Genomic DNA, 23,177 nt, shown 5'->3' on the forward strand with positions numbered 1-23,177 from the left:
CTGGTATAAAACTAAGGAAGGGGACAAGACTGAAAGTCTGAAAGCTTTAAGATCTAAACAATCTTCATTGTTTAGATATTATAGCTATAGCATCTTTCTTGTCTTAATTTCCATTTCTGGAAATCTGTGGCACTCTATCTTTTTGACATTTCCCACTGAGAGTCATAGTTTTAAGACCTGTTTTTCTGCTTCTCAGTGGCACTTTGACATACAATTTGCTGGTATAGGCAATTGGGTAAGTCCGACACAATATAATATATACAAAATATACACAATATATTACATACACAGTATAATTTAGCAATTTTTTAAATACAAAGTTATTTTCTTAAAGATATACTTAGGTTATTTAGTGGTGTTCTTTAGAAATCTACATGTGATCCTGCAGAGATCTGAAAATTTTTTTCTACCAGAGCTTTTAATTGATTATTTGTCACAAGGATGTGACTTCTAGTGTCTTCTAAATATCAATCTCATTACTGGCAAACATATTCTTTTCTATCCACTGTCATTGGCAAGGTGCCCATCCAGTTCTCCATCTTTCTATAATGTGTACTGTAGGGATGACATAAGATATTATTTTTATTAGGTGGAGTTGGTGGAAGAAACTCGACAGCTGGACTCCGTGTACTTTAGAAAGCTCCAGGCTTTGCATCAAGAGAGTGGTTCCAAGGATGAGGTAAGACAAGTACCTACTAACAAAAACAAACTCTTTTTCTATCAGAGAGGGTTAACACTTTGAGTATCAGCAATGAAAGACTGACTACATGCCATTTTGGAGAAGCAAATAGTCCGATTTCTACCATTCATTTTGGGGAATGATTGACAGCCGTTGTATTAATTACAAATACAGGTCTTCTGTCAGTTACATCAAGATCAGACCACAGTATGACTGGAGTCAATGAGACAGTTTCCACTAAAGTCTGTGGAATGTATTTTGGTCCCTTAATCTTGAGTAAATACCTCGATTTCAAGTAAATTACAGGTATAAATTCATTTATTTGATTATGGAATCTGCACACACTGGTATGTTTAAAACAAACATAAAACTAAAGCTGATTAAGAGCTGGAGCCTTAACTCAATTTATTTTCTCAGCAATCAAAAAGCTGTTCTACAGAGACAGAAGCTATCTAAGGCAAGGATTATTAGACTGAGCAAAATATAGTGATGAAAAAAACAGTTATGCAAGTGAAATAATTTCTTCCCTCAGAGTACTGTTGCTGACACTGGTCTTCCATCCTGCCCTGATGCTCTCAAAGAAAATCAGCACTTGCGTCAAGTTGCCAAAGAACTGGCAGGTCCTAAGCTATCTGACCTGATCCATGACAAAGAGAAGTTAGAACAGTTCTGGGCTTTTGTTAATGAGCGTTCTGCTGGGTACGTTTCTTTGTTATTATTATTTTACCCATTTCTAAGTTCAGAAGAAATCTTTGCTGGGGATCTTGGCTATCTAAATGTTCACAGATTTTAGTATTTTTTAAAAGTGTGTTTGTATATTTATGAAATACACATGCACATTGTTCAGACAACTGAATTGTCTTAACATTTTGGGGGTAAAAATTCTCCTGCCATATCATGTTTGTCTTACAGTTCTGCTTTCAGTTTCTGCTTTGATTAGTGGCAAACCCCTGAGTAGAGCAATTAGCCTATAATGAGTAAAAATTTCTCTTTTTTAGTACAGATTCAATTTAGTACATTTTAGAAATTAAAGATGGATGTTATAAAAATGTACAAATAGAAGACAGCTACGTTATTCTCACAGTGTGAGAGCAACCGCAGTTTTGTGTTTGCAATGATCTGAACAGAATTAAGTACCAGCTCGTAGCAAATACAGTTTATGCAGGGTTTTTGAAAAAGTGAGCCCATTTGTTTAAAAATGAAGATCTAACCAGAAGTTCTAGCAGAAGTAAATGTGAGTTTGCTACCTTTATTTTTTTTTCCCCAAGCCCCACACTGATGTCTATCCTGTTTTAGGAAAAGGCAAATATACTTTTTAAGTAACTGCTAGCAAGTCCTTAAATTGTCACTTCCTTCCTTTAACCTGGGTTCCCATGAGCTGATGCTTTGCTTATTGCCTTTTGCTTCTAGTCAAGCACTGTTATCATTTTACATTGGATATCGGTCAGCTGTTTCAAAAGTGTCCAGAGATGGACATCTAGCACAGGATTTCTCTGGCCAAGACTCAATGTCATCACTTCTGCTTATCATCATAGGTTCCCTTTGTAGTCAGAGAGAGAAATACATACTGCTGGACACAATTCTTCTAATTCTGAAGGTAACATCTAACACGAGTTTGGATGGATCATTACTAAAGATGGCTATTTCTGCTCACTGACTACAAAAAGACTGTAGGTAATGAGTTCAGATGGAGATTCTTATGCTGTGGGTGCCTATGGTCAAGTGACTTCTGAGTTAGTTGTCTAGACCAGTGGTCTCCAAATGTTTTTGATCGTGCCCCCCATCAGTAAAAAATGTTTGAGCATGCACCCTCAATATATGCATATTTATTTTTTTATAAATTATATACATGTGCTACTGAAGTTCTAATATTTTCTTCCTGCCCCCCAATGAATCATCTTGCACACCCCCTGGGATGCGCACACCCCACTTTGGAGACGACTGATCGAGAGTTCCTCTCTAACTGGGGAAATGGTAGGAATTGCCAGAGAATAGGTCACTGGTAAGGGTGGGGTCCTGGACAGGTATGCTGAATTGCTTCTGGGACTTCCTGCCACTCTGTTAATCACAGACAAGAAGTCCCATCTTAAGTGATAGAGCCAGACAGAGAAATGTTTAATTTATGGAGACATTTTCTTTTGTAAAAATTCATAATGAAGAAAAACATTTGAACAAGTCTCACAAAACAGTGTTTTAGAGCTGGGTCCAGACCTAGTAACTCTGAAGTCCAGCTGGCATGCTACAGTAAAGATGCTTAATGGTACTATAAGCTGAAGGGATCCTAGAACTAATTCAGTCTGGAAAATTTCAGCAAAAAACAACAAATGTGTCATTTGCCTCTTCATCAAAATTTATGGTTCAGTCATTGTCCAATTGTAAGTGATCCAAGTTTCAGGAAGGACAGGCTGCTGAGTACCTGGGCACAAATTCTGGTAAGAAACTAAACGAAGTTCCATTAATTAATATTTTGTTAAATATATAGGATATATTCACACAATTGCAGGACAATTTGTGTTATTTGGGTTACCACTTGTTAGTCTTGCAAGACTGACTATGCACATGCTCCTGATCCATTGAAAGGAAAAACTAGAGTATGCTATGATAAGCCACCATTGTAAATGGCTTAACCTAACACACTTTAAGATTATATTTTTTGCTTTTTAAATAAGATGGACATATTTGATTGGTTGTCATAGACAGATGCCAAGGAGTAACTCCATAAACTACAGTAACTTGGATTACTTGCATTTGGGTGAACTTATTCATGTTGTGATGAACGAGCAAATGGAAGAATTTCAGTCTCAATAGACCTTAGGTCTGTAAGGGTCTCAAAAGACTTTTGAAAGGGGGACATCTGTTCTTAAATCGGTCGGGTGCTTTTGAAAGTCTTACTCATAGATTAATGCTTTGAAAAAGGCAGCTATTAACCAAATGGAAAAATGAAACAGATTTGCCTGCATTTAATGTTTCATATTTCCTGCTGCAAATACAGTGAATGTCCTCATTAAAATGATCACAAAACTTCAGCTACCAAGACACTATCAGAAAACAGTCATATAAATTAAACTGAAACTGTAGGTATGTCACTTATTCTGTCCTCTGGTTTAAAGAACAAAACCAATGTATGTTCCATTAAAACAAACTTAAATTGATAGTATACATTCAAATGATTATGATTATAGATCAAAAATTGCATAGGGAGATTATTTGTCACTTATTATGAATAATGAAAAAAGTAGTAGAATCAGGCAGTCCACAAAAAGCCCTAGAAACAAAATTTACCATAAATTGTTTTTGTCTGCTTGACTGCGGACTGACTTAAGCTCTAGCACTTCACAACGGGTAGGAAAGGGGTGATTTCTGGGGCTGACGTTCCCAGCTGTCATCCCTGCTCCTTTCTCAGGCAATACGATGAGGAGTCAGAACAGGAGGTGTTGACTCGTCTCTCGGTGGCTCACAGCCTCAGTACTGCTTCAAATTCTCATCTGTTTTGTTTTTCATTCTCTCTGTGAGCTCTGCACTATGGCTCTGATTCACAGTCCCTGCTGGATTTAGTGGCAGCACATTGAGGAGGTTACTCCTTTCAGGGTACCCCAGAAGGGATCCTAAATGAGGTCCCTAAGAAGTGTTTGATCTGCCTGTTCAGCAAGTGCCATGGTCTCACCAGATGGTACTAGCAAAGAAAAAATGACACAAAATTTCAGTCCAATCTGACCTGGTATTTAGGACTTGAACACTTTGGTGGCTTGTGGTTAAACTAATAATTCCCTAGAATGTTGATGAAATTAACTCAATATTGAAATAACATTCTGTTTAAATTTGTTTGTAGCATGGATCTCATGTGCTGGCTAGATATTGAACAGTTCAGAAAGATGCTCCACAAGGACAAAGAAAAAAGGGAGGAAAAATCTAAGGACATTAAAAACAAGTACTTAAACAAAACATACTTCTTTGGGCCCAACAGCCCAGCTACCAGAGAACAACAAGAACAGGTACCAGTTACAAAACCGTTCATAAAGAACAATCACACTGAATGTGACTGAGTAAGTCCATAAGTGGCTTTACTCCAGCTTTTCCCCAAGATATCTCCTCAAATCTTACCTATATTTTTGGCCAGAAATCTGGTTCTGTTCTGGTTGTGGGGATCCCCTCTTTCCTGTTTGGGCTCTTCCTCCCCCGTCCTTAGAGAACATCTGTCTTAAACCCTGATCTGAGGCCGCAGCCAGACCATGCACAACACAGCTCAGAAAAAGTGTAAAAATGGCTTTCAGGCAGAGTGACTTGTTCCAGCTTTCTATTTTAGCATGTCAGTAAAGCCACAGACAGCGAGTCTGAGCTGTCGTACTCTGATATATCTTGATACTTAGGAAATTCACTCGGTCAAGCTGGGGTATTATTTGTCAGAGTCTGTATTCTATTATAGGTAGGGACAAATGTAATCTGTTCCCTTTTATGAAAAGTACATGTGAGCCTTGGGTAAGCATGCATTAAATGCTTTGCTTACAGTTAAGCTCATGCTTTGCTAAATCAAGGATGTAGAGAGATAAAGGACTTTTGGTATACACAAAAGTTTATGTCATGTGTTATTGTATTTGGATTGCTTAGCTAATACATTCAGGTGGAGGATGGGGACAAATACTTCATGATCGACTTTCGGCAGTGGTTCTGCTAGAAGTTCAGCAATGCGTCCAGAAGAGATTAGAAAAACAATGGCTGCCATTGTTCCTGGCAGATGAGCACCACAGGGCGGAGGGACAAGCAAAGGTAATTTTTTAACAACAGCAACACATCCAGGCATTGTTTTTTGTTTGGCTTATAATTTACCATTGGGATAAAATGGTTCAGAGGAAAAGCAGCCCACAGCTCACACTCACTTTACATTGAAAGAGACGCTCTAGCATGTACAGGTTGAAGCATTTAGCTTGATAATTGTGAAGGCAGTTCCTCTGAAGGCTTAGTCTGGCGGACAGTATTATTGTTAGATCCTAAATCTGAACGAGGTGGTGTTAGCTCTGCTGCCAGTCAGGCTGCCAGGGGAGTAAACTAATCTTTGCTCTAGTGCTGCACTCTCCATAAGCCAGTCTGCCCTAGCCATACACTTGCACACAGAAGAAATGCTGCTTTGTGTAAAGGATTTGCCCAAGGGGACACCAACACAAGCAAATGAGTGGTCTTCACATGGTGTATTCTCTCTCTCTCTCTCTCTCTCTCACACTGTCCATACTCTCCTATTTGGAGCTGCAATGCCTGTAGAAATGAATCCAGGACTTGTGAAATTCTGCTGAGTGGGGAGGTTAACTGCCACAAGCCTTGTTTCCAATTGGATACTTCAGAAAGTTGCCAGAAAACTGGGAATGAGATGCCTTTCACTCCTGCTGGCTCATTAGAAAGACTGGGGAACGGGCAGAGCTAACATCTGCCTTTTTAGGAGAGTGCCTCTGTGACTGGGATCTGCGTAGGGAGATCATCCTGCTGGTGACAGATGCAAAAAGACTTGTTTTTTTGCGCTTCCCAAAAGCTCTGAAATGCAAATGTCATAGCAGAAGGAAACTTGACAGTTCCACCAAGCAGATACATAGGCAGACTGCATTGATTCATAAAACTTGCTTTTAATGCTCTTTTTAACATCAAGAAGGTTGTTGGAAGTGTTGTCAGAAGGGCATTTGAACTGGATCCTTTTCATTGATTCAGAGCACTAAGCAATCTGGAAACTGTAGGTTCTGATAAGGCAAATTGTAATTTTAATAATGATTATGTTAAAGCAAAATTTCCTAACCCTCTGCCCTTTTTTAGCTGAACTCTGCCTCCTTTACGAGCTGTGGCACAAAACCATGTGATAAGGCTAAGCTGCTTCCAGGTCTGGAAGCTAGCTCATGCCTCTTCTTGCACCTGCTGCACTGTGCTGGCAGGGAGAGTAGCCTGTGCAGTTTGCAAAATGCTGTATTTGACTCTAATAAAGAGTTTACAGGAAATACATACTTCTAATGAGCTTTCAGTCTTTTCCTAACTCCATTTATGTCTGACTGCTCTTTTCTCTTTCTTACTGCAAATTCAGAGGATGAAAAGGTCCTTTGAAGAACATATTTTAGAAGAAATGAAACCATATGACATTCTCCACTTGGCTTCATATTTCACAGTGACCAAACACTGTGGGCATGCTATGTAGTCCTTATTCAGAAAATCTGCCCTTGATTTGAGGTGTATTTTTGCTACAAAGAAGCTGCAGGATCAAGCCTGTACTTCTGATACAGCTGTCCAAAGGAACTAAAAACATTTCATAAAAAAAAAAAAGTTATAGCCCAAAATCTGTTCCCAGCATAAGTGGTCACTCAGAACATTATGGCTAAGGTAAACCAGTGGAAGAGCACGCTTTGATTGCCATTGCCTCTTGTCTTCTCTAATTCCCCAGTCTTAATGAGCATGTGCTCATTTATGGCTGAACAAGGGATGGCATTCAGTGTGGGTCCACAACAAGTTTCAGATATAAAGATCAAAATGAAGATATATCAACTATTCTACCACTGTGGTCTCAATCATTAGAGGGCTGAATATGAAACAAAAAGAGTTAAAAAATACAATTATAATCTTTTGTTCAACCATAGAAAAGGGACATAACTGAAGATCTTCCATGCCAAAAACAGGAGAAGACTACTAGGATGTGGAAGGTAAGTGAATTTTACTGTCTCTTGTGTCTGCTGTTTCAGTGTCTTTTCTGTTTGGACCTTGCACATCCTTCACAATTTCCCTGCTGACAGTGTGAGGCCCAAATGTAATGCTGTCAAAAGCAGGCATGATTGTATTGGCTACAGTGGACTGATTACTCACGTTACTGGTGAATTTAGCTCCCTGCTGGATGTTCACGGTAAATTTCTCTCCCTTCCTGGCTGGAGAGGTCATACTTGAAAAAAACATATCTTTTGTCCTGGGCTTTGGAGCACTCTTAACCCTCCTCAAACTGGTATTGTACCTTTAATTCACATTTATCTGTATTTTGCATGCAGTGGACTTATTGGGACAAGCTGTTCATTCCAGCATCTGGTAGTTTATTTATTATTGCGAGTGGATTACGTGCAGACACAAAAGAGAATGTGAAGTATGCAGTGGAGTGGGCAGGTTTAATCATATCTCACAGTATCTGTTTCATTTAGAATTGTATTTTAATCTTACAGCACTGAGATAATATCAATTTTAAACATCTTAAAGCTTTGTAATAATACATTTCATCAGATGTTTGCCAGTTTTTTCCTCTTGAAGAGCAGTGAACTCTTTGTGATTGCCAACATACAAGTTGTGGACATTTATTCAGTTGAACTTTTATTGTCTGCTGAAATCAAACTGGAGGCCCGGTCACCAATTACCCATGCAAACCATTAGCTCGAAAGGGATCCAAAGTGCATGTGGATTCTGTTAACTGAGTTTTCCCTTTGTCTGTTTGTCAGGAAGATGGTTATTTTCTATGTTCTGCTTCAAGGTTGTTGACCCATAAAATAAGCAGTGTTTGTATATTAGTATAGGGGTGGGAGCAACGCTTTGTTCTTCCCTTCATGAATATGCCCCAGGAATAATTTTTCCCAAAAGTTGCCTAAATCCTGGTCACAGGGGATAGAACATGCTTGGAGAATTGGAGGAGGGCTGAGAAGATGCCACCTTACTGTCTAAGTTGAGCCGACTTTATTTTAACCAAAGGACCCTGTGGACAACCACCACCCACCCCCTCGCAAGGGTAGGCTCTCATCCCCAGCAGGCTCCGCAGCAGGACACTAAGCGTAACCCCTGTTTTTAAGAGAAGCTGCAGGAAGACTTTCTGCTTAGAATCAGGTTAGATTTCCAGGACCGTCTGTAGCAACTAAAAATGTTTCTGTCCCATGCTGACCATTGAACAGCACTCCATCCCGCCAGGACTTTGAGAGTTTTATACCACTGTTAGAAGACAGTTTTCATTCATCCATCCATCTGATAACAAAGGGGGGTTGTTTGGCTTGCTCCTCAGTGACAGCACAAGAACTGTTTGTTCAGGAAGGCAGGCCAGCCTGAACTTCGTTTCAAACAAACTGTCCCTGCCTAAGCCATCTTTCTTTCTCCACCCTTTCCTGGCTGCCTACCGCTCTGTGCTTTGCAGCATGAGGATTTCCAAAATGTCTCGATGACTTTAAATTCTATTTTACTACTGGCAGCTTTATTCCACAGAGAGCAAACTCTCCGGCTTCTGTTGGTGATCATGGCAACACATTTCAAAGCTCATTTTGTTGGTGAGATCCCTGTCAGAAGCATTTTACAACTTTAAGCTATGTGGTTTGTCTGTTCCTTTTTCTTTGTTGTTTGTTTGCACAAAACTCAAACTGTTCTCTAGAAAAGTAGCCTGTTGCCATAATCAATAACAATAGCTGTTTCCATACTTTATAGTATGTAGTCATATGGTCTAAATCATTGTCAGTCATTTCCTCTCACATCACATCTTCCAAAAAATGTTGCCCAAACCAAACTGGAAAAAAAAAAAAAAAGAAAAAAGAAGGAAAGAAAGAAATGAAACCTTGCCACATTCTATTGTATCCATGTCATAAACTCATAAACTACTGAAAGTTAGGGTCGGTGCAAAGATAAGAATCAGACAGCTTACGCTAACTAATGGCTTTGTTATTGCTTTTTGAAACAAAGTTTATTTGGTGCATTTATTTCTCCTTTTGACAGCATGTGGACAATAAGTGGGTTTCTTCATCTAGTGAAATAATTGCTTTCCGCAAAGTGCTGTTGAATCCAGTGACAGCAAATCAGTTTCAACGCTTTGTGTCACTGAAAGGAGACCTACTGGAAAATGGAGTGCTCTTTTGGCAAGAGGTACAGAAGTATAAGGTACGGTGGTAAAATGGAGCAAGAGGAATATCACTCAATTTGTAAGCAAATGCATCCATTACTGCATATTAGGACAATTTTAACAAGAATATCTCCAGGCATTTTCTTGTTAATAGTAAAACCTCTTTCACTGTTCAAAATGTTTTTTCTCTGACAGAAATCCTCACTTCTTAAGGGTAGCTATTTTTAATGACTTGAATGTATTATCCCTGTATTTCTTTATGCTTTTTCAAACTGTATCATTCTTCTGAGTCTCTAAAGGCTAACTAGCTAATGCCCAGATTTTGGTATACATCTATTGAGCAGTAGAAAATATGCAAGCATTAAAATGTTATTTCTCTCTTTATAGTTACATACTATTAAACAATGGGATTATTGCTGAATTTGGTAATCCCTCAAAAATCAGAGAAAACTTTTAAATTCATTCAAATCTACAGATGTAAAGATAGTATCTAACCAAAAAGCTTTTATGTACAATGCAGACCCCAGCTCCCTTGCACTCTGTAGTCACATTTGACTGCAGCTGAGGACGTGGCCAAGGCAAAACATGATGGGGAAGGCCAGCAGGGGTTGCCTCTCTCCCATATACATGCCCCTTTGTGAAAGTGTGGGCTGAAACACAATGGGAAAACTCTGGAGTGAGCCTTTAGTCACACTGCAGCCTCCTAGTAGCACCCTGGACCAAATGCAGAGGCACCATGGATCTTTCATTTGTTGCTCATTCCTTTTCCCTCTGGGATATTGCTGACGCAAAAGTGCTACCGGAGTGCAGAGCCTCTCCTGGGCTCCTGAACACAGCCTGTGTGCACATGGCAGGCAGGGAGCATGAGGTTAGCTAACATGCTCAGAAATTAGGAGGTAAACACATGTGATGCTGCAGTAGCACTTGGAGATCCTGCTGCAGGCATGTGGGTGTATTTGCACTGTTTAATTTTATGCATTTGAATTTGGGGTCTGCTTTAGAAGCTGAAGCTCCTCTGTTTCCAGGGGGCAATCTGCCCTCCTCACAGAGTCTTTGATCCCCAAGTGAGGAATTATTGGCTGTAATGCTCTCTGGGGCTGCTGCTGTCTCTATCTTGGTTACAGAGTGATTAGCTTAGACTAGAAAATTGACATAAGGGCACCTGAAGTTCCATGACATAAATCCTTCTCAAAATATTTGATGTTTTTTCAGATTTGTGACTCTTCATTGCTACATTGTGGAGGACATGGGAATTTTCTGCAAATTAACGTGAAGTGTAGTTTAGACTGTTTTCTTTGTGGATCTGCTCCCTGAAGAAAGCCTTCATTGTTTTATGTCCCGCCCCCTCCTACATTTATGTTAATTTTATTTGTCTTCTTATCAAGAAAAAGCACAATCTGACCATATTTCTACATGCATGCGATTTGTCATGGTTGGCAGCTGATGCTCTTTATAGAAGCAAAGCGCTGGAGTAGTAGGAGTGTTGTGGGTCAGGCTGAACTGGAGGAATATTGCCAAAGACGTGGGCAGCACTTTGCACAGTGCATACTTGTATTGTCTGAGCCCTATCATGCCATCAGTTTAGACAGAACTCCCTTTAGGAGTCAATGACTGCATTGCTCCTCGTAACCCATCGGGCTGGCGGCACATCTTGGGACAATCAAAAAACACACAAAAATTTTTTTTAACAAATATGAAGAAATATAACTCTGTGGATCATTTCCATCTGTTCCTCTATGCTCATGTCTCATCCCTCTTCATATCATATGGCTTGTTTGTCTTCCCTCTTACTACAGCTCTCTGCCTTTTCTTCTATGCTAGATGAGCGAAGGAAGCTATAATATGTTCTTAGGATATATTGAATATGTTTTTGTATTGCCTTACTTTCTTCATTGTAGCTGTTATCATTCTTTTTTTCCTTCACAAAACTCAAAAGTATTAATAATAAAACAAGCCAGCTCTTTCACATACCACATTTCTGGTTAAAAGCCCTGTTTTTAATTTCTTTGCAAAGTAAATAGCCAGCCTCCTATACCAAAACTAAATGCACATTCTTCATTTAGAGAGCTCTTCTTCCTGAAAATTCCCTAGAGTGCTCATTGTGTCTTTAGTAGATATATGTGATAATCTCTTAGTGTTATAGAAATTTCTTGATGTTTATGGATAGATGGAAAGTTCGTGTTTCAAAGCGTTTGAAGGAAGTTCTTTGAATTATTTTTCCTTCCTGTCAAAGTCCAATGGTAGCATTGTCAGAGTGTGAAAACACAGTAATAACATGTTTTACAAGAACAATAGGATCACATTAGAAAATGTAGAAAACCCCCGGTGTTTCTTTGAGATCTCACCCTTGTAAGTTCAGGTTTGTTTTGTATTCTGTTCTGCACAGAATTATTTCAAACACTGAGGTTTTGGGAAACTAGAAAATCTTAATGAATGGGAAAACTAGGAGATTTCAATGAATGGAAGATTGTCCAAGTAGCTGAAATTGTCCCCTCTTGTGCCAACATTCCTGGTTATAATACCTTGTACCCTCTAAATAATTCCCCTCTTTTCTTGGAGTATTTAGAGCATTTCTTTGTCTTTTAGTTACAAGGCTGTGCTAGTCATAGCAGGCTTATTGTGAAAATCAGTGCATTTCACAGCTGTAGGTGTGTTTCTCTTTTCAGAAATGCCTCGTGTTTGCCAGTAATGTACTTAGACTGAATGCAGGATAAAAAATATCCTGTTCTATCAGAACACGCGGGCAGAGATTATCACCTAAAAGCAATGACTGCTATATATCTCCATTTGCAGACCAGAAGTCCCACTCATGTCTTAACTATGTCTTTGACCATGCACATTTGCTATAAGAATTTTGTCATAACATACTGAAGAAATCTATTGTATAATTATTTTTGTATGACTATAACTCTTTGATCACTGGGCCCCTGTAAAGGGTCTTGTGTCTCTCCATTGACTGAAAATGCTCTTTTTTGTCTTCCAGGACTTGTGCCATTCCCATTGTGATGATGCCACAGTCCAGAAAAAGATCACAGCTATTATCAACTGCTTTATTAATTCTGCCGTACCCCCAGCTTTGCAGATTGACATCCCAACTGAACAAGCAAAGAAGATTCTGGAGCACAGGAAAGAACTAGGACCTTACATTTTTAGAGAAGCACAGGTAAGAAGCTGGGAGAATCTCTGTAACAGATCTGGCTAGAGTCCATGTCTGATTTTAAGGACAGTCTTTGTTGCTTATGTGACAATTTGGACTCCATACATAAGCCTGGGCATGAAGAAGAACACTGTAGTCATGCATTTCAGTGAAGACTGTATGGTGGAGAGGACAGAGAGGCTTCAGATATTTACTGCTCAATAAACTGGACAATCTCTGACAGCTAGCTGATCCTGGAAAGGTGTTATCCAGGTCTGTGTTAGGAATTCTGGCAGTAGAAATGATTTCTATCTATGTTTTTAATTGCTTGTTCTTTACCACTTGGTTAATGCCAGAGAAGTAATTTGTAGTTAGAAAGTTTGTAGTTTTTGTAGTTTATGACAAAAATGCAGATGTGAGTAAAGCACAAAGCTTAACTTATTCAATTTCTTTCCCTTCTTTATTACAGAAAGTTTGTATTAAATGGCTGTAGAGAATTTTCTCTCTGATTTTTGTACTAATCAGACTGAACTGCAATTTGCAAACCTTTACTACAGACTTACTATTTTCTTATTCCTCGTCACTGTCTTCTCTGACTTATCTTCTAAACTCAAGAAAGCTAGTTCCTCTTCTTTTCCTATAAAATTGCCACCAACACCTTTAAACATCAACTGTGAGTCCATAAAGTGTTTGGATCACAAAAGATGAATGGTTTGTCAGAGAAAAGGGTTCATATAGGTCCTAAGAGAAATAAGAAGTCTCATTTCAGTCTGCGTAAAACCCAGTGAACTCCAGAAATGTGGCACAAAACCAAGGGAAGAACTTAGCCAAAAAGCTGTGACTGGAAAATGACAGTGACTCACATGTCACTTTCAAGTCTGTTGAGCCAGAAGCAGTGAGGTGCTGAGCATGCTCGGCTCCTCTGAAGCCAAGTTTCTCAATGAGAATTAAACATCTAAATAAATTGAAAAATGTGAGCCTTAGTACGTGCAGCAACAGAATTCACTGAGCCCCTCTGTTTGCTTTTCTAAAATTGTTTTTCTTATTCTAGTTCAAAAAAGACCCTGTGAGAGATTATATCATTTAAAAATTATCCAAGATTTGCTCATAGATCTGTAATGTGGTTTAAGAGCCTTTCCAGAGGCAAAAAAGTATTTCCTTTCTCTTAAGGAGGGAAAAAACCCCGTCTCCCTAATGAACTGAATACTTGAAATACTTGAGCAGAACAGTGGTGCAAAAGCAATTCTACTGGTGTATATTTTATCAGGAATACTTGTAAAAAATGATGGATGTTTTCATTAATGCAAACAATTGTTTAGGGAAATATAAAAAAAGAAAGTGCCTTCTAACTGTGTTTTAGGAAGATTTCTCACCAGTAATAAACACACTGATGAAAAGCATGTGCCGAGCAAAGCTGGGCTGAAATGTCAGGACACAGTACGTGGGAGGAACAAGGCTGTGTATTCAAAAAGAAATAGTTTGTCATTCTCATGGTAAACTACATTTTATTTTACAGTAAACTCTGTTTTCTTAATGTGGTCAAGATTGACCTTCTTTTCTTTCTGCACAGATGACTATTTTTGCACTTCTGTTTAAATTTTGGCCTAAATTTTGTAAGTTTCGAAGCAATTTGGATAGTGACAAAATTCTACTTGCCTTGGAGAGAAAAAAGGGAAAAAAGATGCGAAAGAAGGAAGGCAAAACAGCAGAGGTAAGGCTCACAAAATTTCAGATGACAGCTGACGAACTGCACAAAAACTCCCTCATAAGCAAACATACACGAAGTCAAATATCCCTTTCTCAGCCTGATCCAAAGCTACCGAAATCTTTTTGTTAGACTTGAAGCTTTACATGTGACCCGGTCCTAGGGCGCTTAGTTCCCAATGCTGCCAATGCATATACATATGTTTAACTTGAAGCAGATGAGTCAGTGGAATACTCCTTTCATTAAGCAGACAGGAAAATGTATTTTAGTCATCTTTTGTGCCAAGAGAAGAGCAAAAAAGAGGGCTGAATTTAAAAAAAAAAAAACAACTGTGTAAGGTCCATGCGTACAATGGGTAACTGCAGACCTGTTTGCACTTTCAGTATGTACTGTCCTATTTTAGAATTTACAGTCCTGGGTCACTACTGAAAGCACAACAAAACAAAACAAAAACAGATTTCAGATTTGTTTTTCAGAAGGAGCATTTGAAAAGTCTGCACATTATTTTTAAAAATATTTATGTGCTAATCGCTTTGTATAGCCTTTGTCTTTTCTTGAATATTTCTCAGCTTTGACAGTGAAATTGTTAGACTGTTCACAATGAGTTTCCAGACAGTTTCAGTGCATTAACAGAACTGTGACCTCTACAGCGGAATGCTTGCTTGTAAAATTGTTTTTCTTGGAATTTCATTATTAAAATATAATGGATTTTTTTCCCTATTGATTATAGGCTTTGCAAAAGTTTATTTTTTATGAAATGTAATTGTTTGGCCAGCTTTGAGGAGAGAACATTCCTTTAAGGGCAGAGAAATTATTGGACTTGCAAACTATCATAAGTAGCATTAAAAGACCTTTACATATTTTAAATACCATGTACACATGTGTTGAGATATTACCCATGATGAGAACCACATGAGTACCTGGACAGATAAAGACATATATGCCTGTAAGAACATGTACACATTGATATCCTCTTTTAGACACATGAAAACCAAGGACCAGTGAAGCGTTATTCAAGGCCACACACCAATGTCAAGTGGAATCTAAAATCCAAGAACTCATGTTCCTTTCTCCAAAGCACGTTGCCTCTATACAGATATGTCTGGCAAGGCCACCGGCAATACTTATAGTGCAAGAATGCAATATTTCAAAGTAATGCACTTTTGCGTTTTCACAGACTTATTTTTTCCATCTGTTTGTTGCCTGTCTATAAGATTTCTGATTAAGACCAAGGAAGTAAAGAGCAAATCTTGGCCAGGAGGGCAAAAGCCTAACTTTTATGGGGAACAACTGGGAAAGGTGAATTACCCTTCTAAGCTGGGAAATAGGGTAAGAAGTTTTAGAAAGTGAGAGGCAGAGAAAGCAGTTCAGTAAACAGTCTGCAGACTATTCTTCTCACAAAAAATTATCAGTAAACCAGTTACCTTTTAAAATCTCTTGAAAGAAAAGGTGGAACCAATAAGTTTTTGAAACCTTTTCCCCCCTCTATTATTGTTTAAAGAATTTGCCATAACCTGTTCTCTTGCCTGAGATTTCCGTCCCCTCAGTGACAACGTAACTATTCAAATGATGCAGTATCCCTGAAGGATATCGATAAGGTTCATCCAACATAAGCAATAGCAGGTTCACTTGGCAGCTTGTAGAAGATGATGATTTCTTGGCATTTAAAATAATGTCTATGCTCCTCTGCCCCACCAGGCTCATGCTGAAGGAGAGGAAAGCTGTGGCAAGGGTTAGAAACGGTATTTTGTTTTCTTATATATGTTCTCTGCCCCCCCCCCCCCCCCCCCCCATCTGTTGCCATTTTGAGTTTATGTCAAATGGAACAATCATGGTCCCGGGGGAGGAATTTTACTTTGTCCCTTCTCACAAATTTGTCCCTGGGGTGCCCAGTCTACCTGTGCTCACCTCACTTTCTGAACTGACTGGATAAGAGTTGGACTTTTATGTAGTATAATGGAAAAAATGGACAGACAAGGAGGTTTTCACTGGACAATGATGCATGACTTGGTATTATTTGACTAGCTCAATATTTTTTGTGTGTGCCTATTGGTTATTTATGGGGCAAATCCTATTGAAGGCTTCCTGGCAATGGACTCAGTGCAGGGGAGGAGTGGCTGACATGCAAGCACTGTACAATGCAGAGACGTCTTTTAATCTTAGTGTCTGGAAAGCAGGGATGGGCAGGTACAGGGTGAAGTAAGCTCGAACATTCAACATAAAGTGATTGCTTCAGTATTGATCTGAAATATTTGTTTTAAAAGATATTGTCTTGGGAGAGCATGGTTTGCTTCTCTGTTTTCACATATTTGCCCCTAGTGTGGCACAGCTATATGGGCTCATCTTTGGCCCGTCTGTGGATCTGTTCTTTGTTAACTGCTAGATGCACGTCACATCCTTTAAAAAATATCATTAGTTGCGTTTTGCAGACTGCCTTGATGCCAGTATTTGTAATTTGTTGTATATGCAATTGCATTTTACCTCCAAAATAGATTTTGGATTTTTTGCTTTCGAGTGTACAAAATAGTTTAACTTACATGGTAAATCTGTACTTACTCTTTCCATGCCCTTAGCAGAGAAAGGTAAAACCATAAGCATTAATTTTCCTTTTCTGTGTTTCCCTCATCTCTCTTTAAGCTTCTCAGCAGTAAGCTTATTTGTTAGTAAGTGGTGTAATGTCATGGGATATGACATTGCCATAACATTGCCTAATTTATTATGAGAAGACATTACTAAAGACCTCATTTAATTCACCATTCTCATTGAGAAAGCTAGCAAACATAAACTGTAGTATATTAGTATACACGCTATTTCTGTATTTGCTTTGGCATCCCTGTTCCATCCATTGAGTGTGCCACAGAAGTTAGTAAGCCTGCTTCTGGAGAGAAGATAAACACCACACCGCCTGGGAAGTCCTATACCCAAAAGTCACTCTTTATAGATGATGGGTCCCTAGGAGAGTAGGGATGATAAGGAAGGAAAGGCACCTTGGCAGCAAGGATGTAGGATGTTCTGATCCTGATCCTTTTCCAGATTTTTCAGGGACTTTCTGAGTGACTTTGGGAACCATTTGACCTCTCTATTTTTTTTTTTCACTTTCTCATTTGCAACATGGCAGGGTTATATTACTCGCCTCATGGGGATGTTGTGGGGTTAATTATGTGAGGTTAAATACAAACATTGATTAATGTTTATAAAGAGTTTTGGGATCATCAGACAGAATGTGCAAAGGTGCAGCCTTAATAAAACACTAAAACAACATGAAAATGACAAATAGTTAATCACTAGAATGGTTTACCAAGGGTTACAATGCCTTGTCCTTCACTGTAAATGTTTTAAATGAGATTCCTAAATGTTTTCCTAACATGTATACTGTAGTTCATTCGCAGCTACTGGACCAAGCTGGAACTAATCATGAGAAATCCTACGTTCTACATTTATACCTGAGGCCAAATTAGAGGATCACAACGGCCTCTCTGTCCTTAAAATATGTTCTCTTGCAGGTCTGCCCTCTCACTTAGCTATATTTTGGAGCAGGTATTGAAGCTGAAAGGAAGATAGTCTTCAGGACTGTAGAGGTCAGGAAACTTCAATTAGGACAAAGAAATGCTTTAAAAAAGCAGTATCTTCTGCTATTTTTTATTATGCCCAACATGATGAATTATGAAACTGGGCATTACAAAACATTACTGCATAGGACACTATCTTGTTTCCAATGAAAATTTTTGCTTCCTCAGACTTTGCTTTTTACTTTAGCTCGGTAACTATTTTTTACATCTATTTATGAGTTCTTATTATTGGCAGGACAAAGAAGTGGGGACAAAACTCATCAGTCTGCCAAGCAGTGCTTTGGTAGATGAGATTGGTGTGGAGAGAGGACCGGCATTATTTTCAAATGGATACGGGTGGCAGGTGAATAATAAACATGTTGCTACAGATATCATTATTCAAGAGAGATAAAATTATCTTGGGAGAATGGGAAGATGGGGTGTGGTATTGAATACTACTATCACATGGTTCTTTGATAACTGTTCATTTTTCTACAATTAACTTTGCTGTTATATATTTACCTACCTTATAGGTGATTTTTTTTCTTTCTTTATTAATTTTTTTAAGATTTAGGTTCTGAGTAGTATTAATATCTAACAACATATTAAGCCCTTTAAGTGTGTAGATTTAAAAAGAATCTTTATTTAAAGATAAATTGAAGAAAAGGAAGTTCAATTCTGGAATAAGAAGCTTTTCATTACTTGTGAAGTTCATATCCTGAAAGAATGTGGTTTAGGCTTGAGTCCTGTTCTGCTCATACATCAAAAACTGAAGCTGAACTAATTTAGGAAATCTAGGTATTTGAATAGAAAATCTGTCAGAAAATAGCTCTTTAGTTCTTCTTCCAGAACAACCCTCATGATGCATCAAATCTGTAATGACAAGGTAACAGCCATTTTATTGGAGAGACAGGAAGAATAGACATGACACCTTCGGCATATCAAGGGATCATTCATAGCTGAGTTGATACTGCCATAATATAACAGGGAATCTGTGCAACCACATAATCACAGCTATGTCATGCGATGAAGGAGTAAATCACACTTTGGCCACCTCTTGTATTCCAGAGAGCTCTTCCCTTGGCATTACGTTAGCAGAATATAGAAACAGGCAGTCTGAAATACCCCCAAAATCTGAAACCACGGTGCAAACTGCATAGTTAAGCTCATACTCTTATCCCTTAAATGGACCTTTTTCCTTTTGCTCATATCTGTTTAAAAAAAAAAAAAAAAAGTGAGTTTGGTGAGCCAGTATATCAATATCATATGCCTAAGCCCTCAAGAAGAGGCAGGTAATTGCAGAAAGAGCAATGATCTTTTATAGAGCAGTTTCTTCTCCAAGCCCCTTTCTGCTATAGGAAGATGCTAGAAGTTCTTCTTACTGAGTCATGACATGACAAATTGGCCCCAAACTTCACATGCTGTAAGGAAAAAAAGGCCAAATGAAAGTACAGTTCCCATACTGATTTGGGAGAGCGACCTAAAATTTACATGGAACGTGAACTGTGGTTGTTGCAATGTAAAGAGAATATTTTTTCCTTAGAAAAGGAAAGGATGACATCTCCAGTTGATCTGCCTCTAGTGGTAGCAGCGTTCTGCTGGAGAGGGCAGGCAGTGAGGTTGTGAGCTTCACAACTGTGAGGCTAATGAGACCTTCGATGCTTTGAGAAAGGACACACTGGAAGGATGTGGCAGGGAGATAAAATGAAGTCCTCAGTAGCACAGAAGACTGATATTTTGGGAGGGGAAAGGTCTGCTGTATTTAGGTTTTGAAGACGAAAAGAGAGAGAATAGGACTCAGACCAGGGATGGAGAATAGATGAATGTAAACACCATATCTGTCAAACTTGCTTAAATTGCATTTCATGGTGTTTTGAGATTCACTTATTTGCAGCAATACTATTTTTCCCATGATTCCAGTATTGCCATGACAAAACTTCTCTTCTTAATAATTGTGATTATTGAATAACAGGGATATAACATAAATAAGTTTTTTGTCTCACTGTTGAAATGGTCCAGGAACTACAGTGATATGGTCTGGAGGCTGATGGTTTTTAATGGTTCTTGCAGGCTTCCTGGTCCTATTCCAAGTACATAGAAGCCTTGGAGCAGGAGAGAATACTCCTTAAAATGCAAGAAGATCTGGAGAAAAACTCATCATCATTCCTTACAGGTTGTTAACCGAGCTCTGTAGTTTAGGAGGACAAGCTTATAGCTTAGGTGAAATTCTCTCAGTATAAGGACTTTGTTTGCTCTCCTTTGGAGTTGTGTACATAAACCTCTGCCTCTCTTATGCTGTCTGCAGGGGAGTTGCTCTCTGCACCATACTCGTGAGTGGTAAGTTTTCTAAGAAAGGGAAAGTGAAAGTTGCAGGGTATCAGCATTGCCTTTACTGCACAGGTCCTACTGCAGAGAGGAATATGGTCATTTCTTCATTCTGCAGAGTGACATGGCAATCCTGTTTGGTTCACATACATATTTCACCTCCCTGGCTTCTTGTGCTTCATCAACTTACATACAACCAGAGAGATGAAACTTTTTTGTTTGTCAGTATGCCTCCAGGGGATGAAGAAGCATTGCTTCATCATCGTTTCAGCTGAGAATATCCTCTTAGGTCTTCCCCAAGGATATTATGACCTGTTTGTTCATTAAATATCCCAATTTAGCAGTAGGGCTAGCAAAAGCACTATGTAATATTAAACCCCTTCAGTTTCCTGTAATTTTAATTTTCTTTCCATATGCAGGTACCTCATCTATGTCCTTCCCGAAGCCTGGAAACTCTGAAAAATCCACCATTTATCCAAAGAGTAGTGTGATTTTAGAGAAACACTCAAATCTTCCCAAGAAACAGAAAGTGAGTATCAGACTGCCAACAAGTGTGCTTTGAAATTTGAATTCTGAAAAGCTAGTTTTCCTGCTGTCAGTGCTGATGCTCATTAATAGCAAGTTATCCCACTCCAAATCACGTTTAACTGAAGCTGTACAGCCTCAACATGAAGGCGAGATTATTTTTCACTTCAACCATGGTTAGTGGACCTAATATTGACCAGATGGAATTTTCTTGCAAAATGGTAGTCTCTGAAATGTGGTTATCTAAGCTTTCCAGTTAAAATATTTTAAATAGGAGCATGAGATGACTGGAGGAAGCTCAGACCCCATGGAGTTACTGGCAAGGGCCTGACACAGAACTAGCAATAGATCATCTCTGCCGAAGCCAATATTAGAATGGGAGAAAGAAGTGGGACAGCAAAGAGATTTGATACAGACAGAAAAACAGATTTTGCTTCAAAGCTCGAATTCCTAGATGGAAGAATCTCCTGGGGGGATTGTTTTGGTTTTTTAAGCCTATGCTGAAATTAGATGGACTTAAAAAAATTAATAGAACTTGGACTATTGCTCCCCTTCCTTCTCTGCTCCTCCTTCCTCTTCTAATTCTGTACTTCAACACTGCTATTTCAGGCAAGTTGGTGTCCTGCCCTCGCTAGTTCTTCTAAACTTCCCAGTGCCTGAACACACTCTTCTTCTGGCAGCATTTTCTGTATGTGGCTTCAGAGAAAACTGCAGCATTCCTGAGTCTTCCCTCACGTTCTCTTTCTGCCCTCTTATCACCTCCTCTAGTTGCAGTTAAAGTCATCCAGTCACCTTGGACCTTATGCACCTCTGCAGGTGCTACTATATTTCATACATTTATGCCTTTTTGTACTGCAGTTCTGCTTCACACGCAGCTGTATCAGTGTGGGGAGTCCTTGTGCAGCGGCTTTGGTCCTGCTCTGTAGCTGAGAAACCTCCAGCTGGGCCCAGTGCTCAAAGAGGGCCTACAAGTGGCTGCAGTCCTTGCTGCAGCCCAGCCCAGCAGTCCCTGGCCCACCCTGTTATTCAAAACCTGTGGTATGGGCAAACACAAGGAGAAAGCAGAGGTTTTGAGTGGTTGGAGAGGCCGCTCCCACCAGCTTCAGCTGCAGCCCGCTCTCCAACACCACTGGAAATTTGCCTGCCCTGCCCCTTCCCTCCCAATAGCTCAAGTGTTCCCACTGCCTTTGAGTGATTTCCTCTTCTTCCATCATGACCCTCTGGTGGTTCTCCTCAATCACGCTCTCTGCGGTGATCTGATCACTCTGCAGATGGGGTGAGATATCTACAAAAGACCGCCAGTGCTCTGGATGGGACAGCTTCTCTCCACTTTGTTACAGAGGAGGTCACACCTTCTGTATTGGGTATAAATGGCAGTGGGGGCTGCAGGGGCGGCCTCTGTGAGGAGAGGCTGGGGATGCCCCGTACCGGACACAGATGGTTCCAGCCGGCTCCAACGGACCCATCACAGGACACAGCTGAGCCCCACAGCCAAGATGGTGGCACCTTGGGGAAACATATTTAAGAACGAGCAAAGAAAGCCAGAAAGAGGAGGATGAAATAAAAAGGGTGAAAAACAACAGAGGGAACACCAAGACCAGAGGAGGAGGAGGAGGTGGAGGAGGCTGAGGAGGCGGCTGAGGAGGAGGAGGTGCTCTATGGTGGAGCAGATATTCCCTGCAGCCCATGGAGGACTCACGCTGCAGCACAGGACAAGAGGGAGAGGGAAGAAGGGGCTGCCCATTGCCTCACTGAAGGGACTGAGTGTAACCTGTGGTGATAACAAGGAGGGGAGGAGAGGTGCTTGGAGTGTACTTGAACCTGTGAAAGGTGGAGGGAAAAGTGTATAAATGTTCATTTCTTCTTTTTCTTGTTTTTGTTTCCCACTACGTGAATCAGTAATGGCTTATTCTAATTGGCAATAAATTAATTTCCCCAATTCGAGTCTGTTTTGTCTGCAACAGTAATTGGTAAGCAATCTCCCTGTCTTTTTCTTGACCCACAATCTTTCTCTTTTCTCTTTCCTGTTTTTCCTCTTTTCTCCCCTTGTCCGGGGGGGGGGGGGGGGGGGGCGGGACACTGAGTGAGTGAGCAGCTGGGTGGGAGACTGGCTGCTAGTGAGGGCCAACCCAACCACACCTTGTTTCTCTCTTTTTGATGCATTTATTGAAGAACTGTTCTGACTGTTTCAACTGGCTGCAACACAGCAATGACATTCTGTTACCTTTTGCAGGCAGATCAAAATCTCTCTGAGGAAGGGACTGCAGAGACATTCAATGGAGGTGGGCAGGAGACACAAAAATAATGTACATGCAAGGTTTGTACTTACGTTTCCAGAGCAAAGATGACAACTTGGAATATTATTAAGAACCATGGGACATTAGTCAAGGGTAAAAAGAAACATCTTCCAACGTGTTCCATATCAACATGACTGTGATACTGACGCC

At 39.7% G+C, this 23,177-nt stretch overlaps 1 protein-coding gene across 1 annotated transcript in view; it reads left to right on the top strand.

Moving 5' to 3' along the window:
- The window catches only part of RGS22 (regulator of G protein signaling 22), a gene marked incomplete at its 3' end in the record, with an annotated part of 73,323 nt that overhangs the window by 40,712 nt on the left and 9,434 nt on the right, over nt 1–23,177 (top strand). Inside the window, exons 16-26 of the mRNA XM_082315820.1 lie at nt 590–679; nt 1,212–1,378; nt 4,509–4,671; nt 5,285–5,443; nt 7,282–7,344; nt 9,368–9,529; nt 12,475–12,654; nt 14,198–14,338; nt 18,137–18,244; nt 19,951–20,053; nt 20,625–20,734. Of these exons, the coding sequence (XP_082171946.1) occupies nt 590–679; nt 1,212–1,378; nt 4,509–4,671; nt 5,285–5,443; nt 7,282–7,344; nt 9,368–9,529; nt 12,475–12,654; nt 14,198–14,338; nt 18,137–18,244; nt 19,951–20,053; nt 20,625–20,734 (1,446 nt within the window). The remainder of the gene's footprint in view (nt 1–589; nt 680–1,211; nt 1,379–4,508; nt 4,672–5,284; nt 5,444–7,281; nt 7,345–9,367; nt 9,530–12,474; nt 12,655–14,197; nt 14,339–18,136; nt 18,245–19,950; nt 20,054–20,624; nt 20,735–23,177) is intronic.

Source organism: Platalea leucorodia (genome assembly GCF_965183815.1).
Source record: "Platalea leucorodia genome assembly, chromosome: 1".
Lineage (NCBI taxonomy): Eukaryota > Metazoa > Chordata > Aves > Pelecaniformes > Threskiornithidae > Platalea > Platalea leucorodia.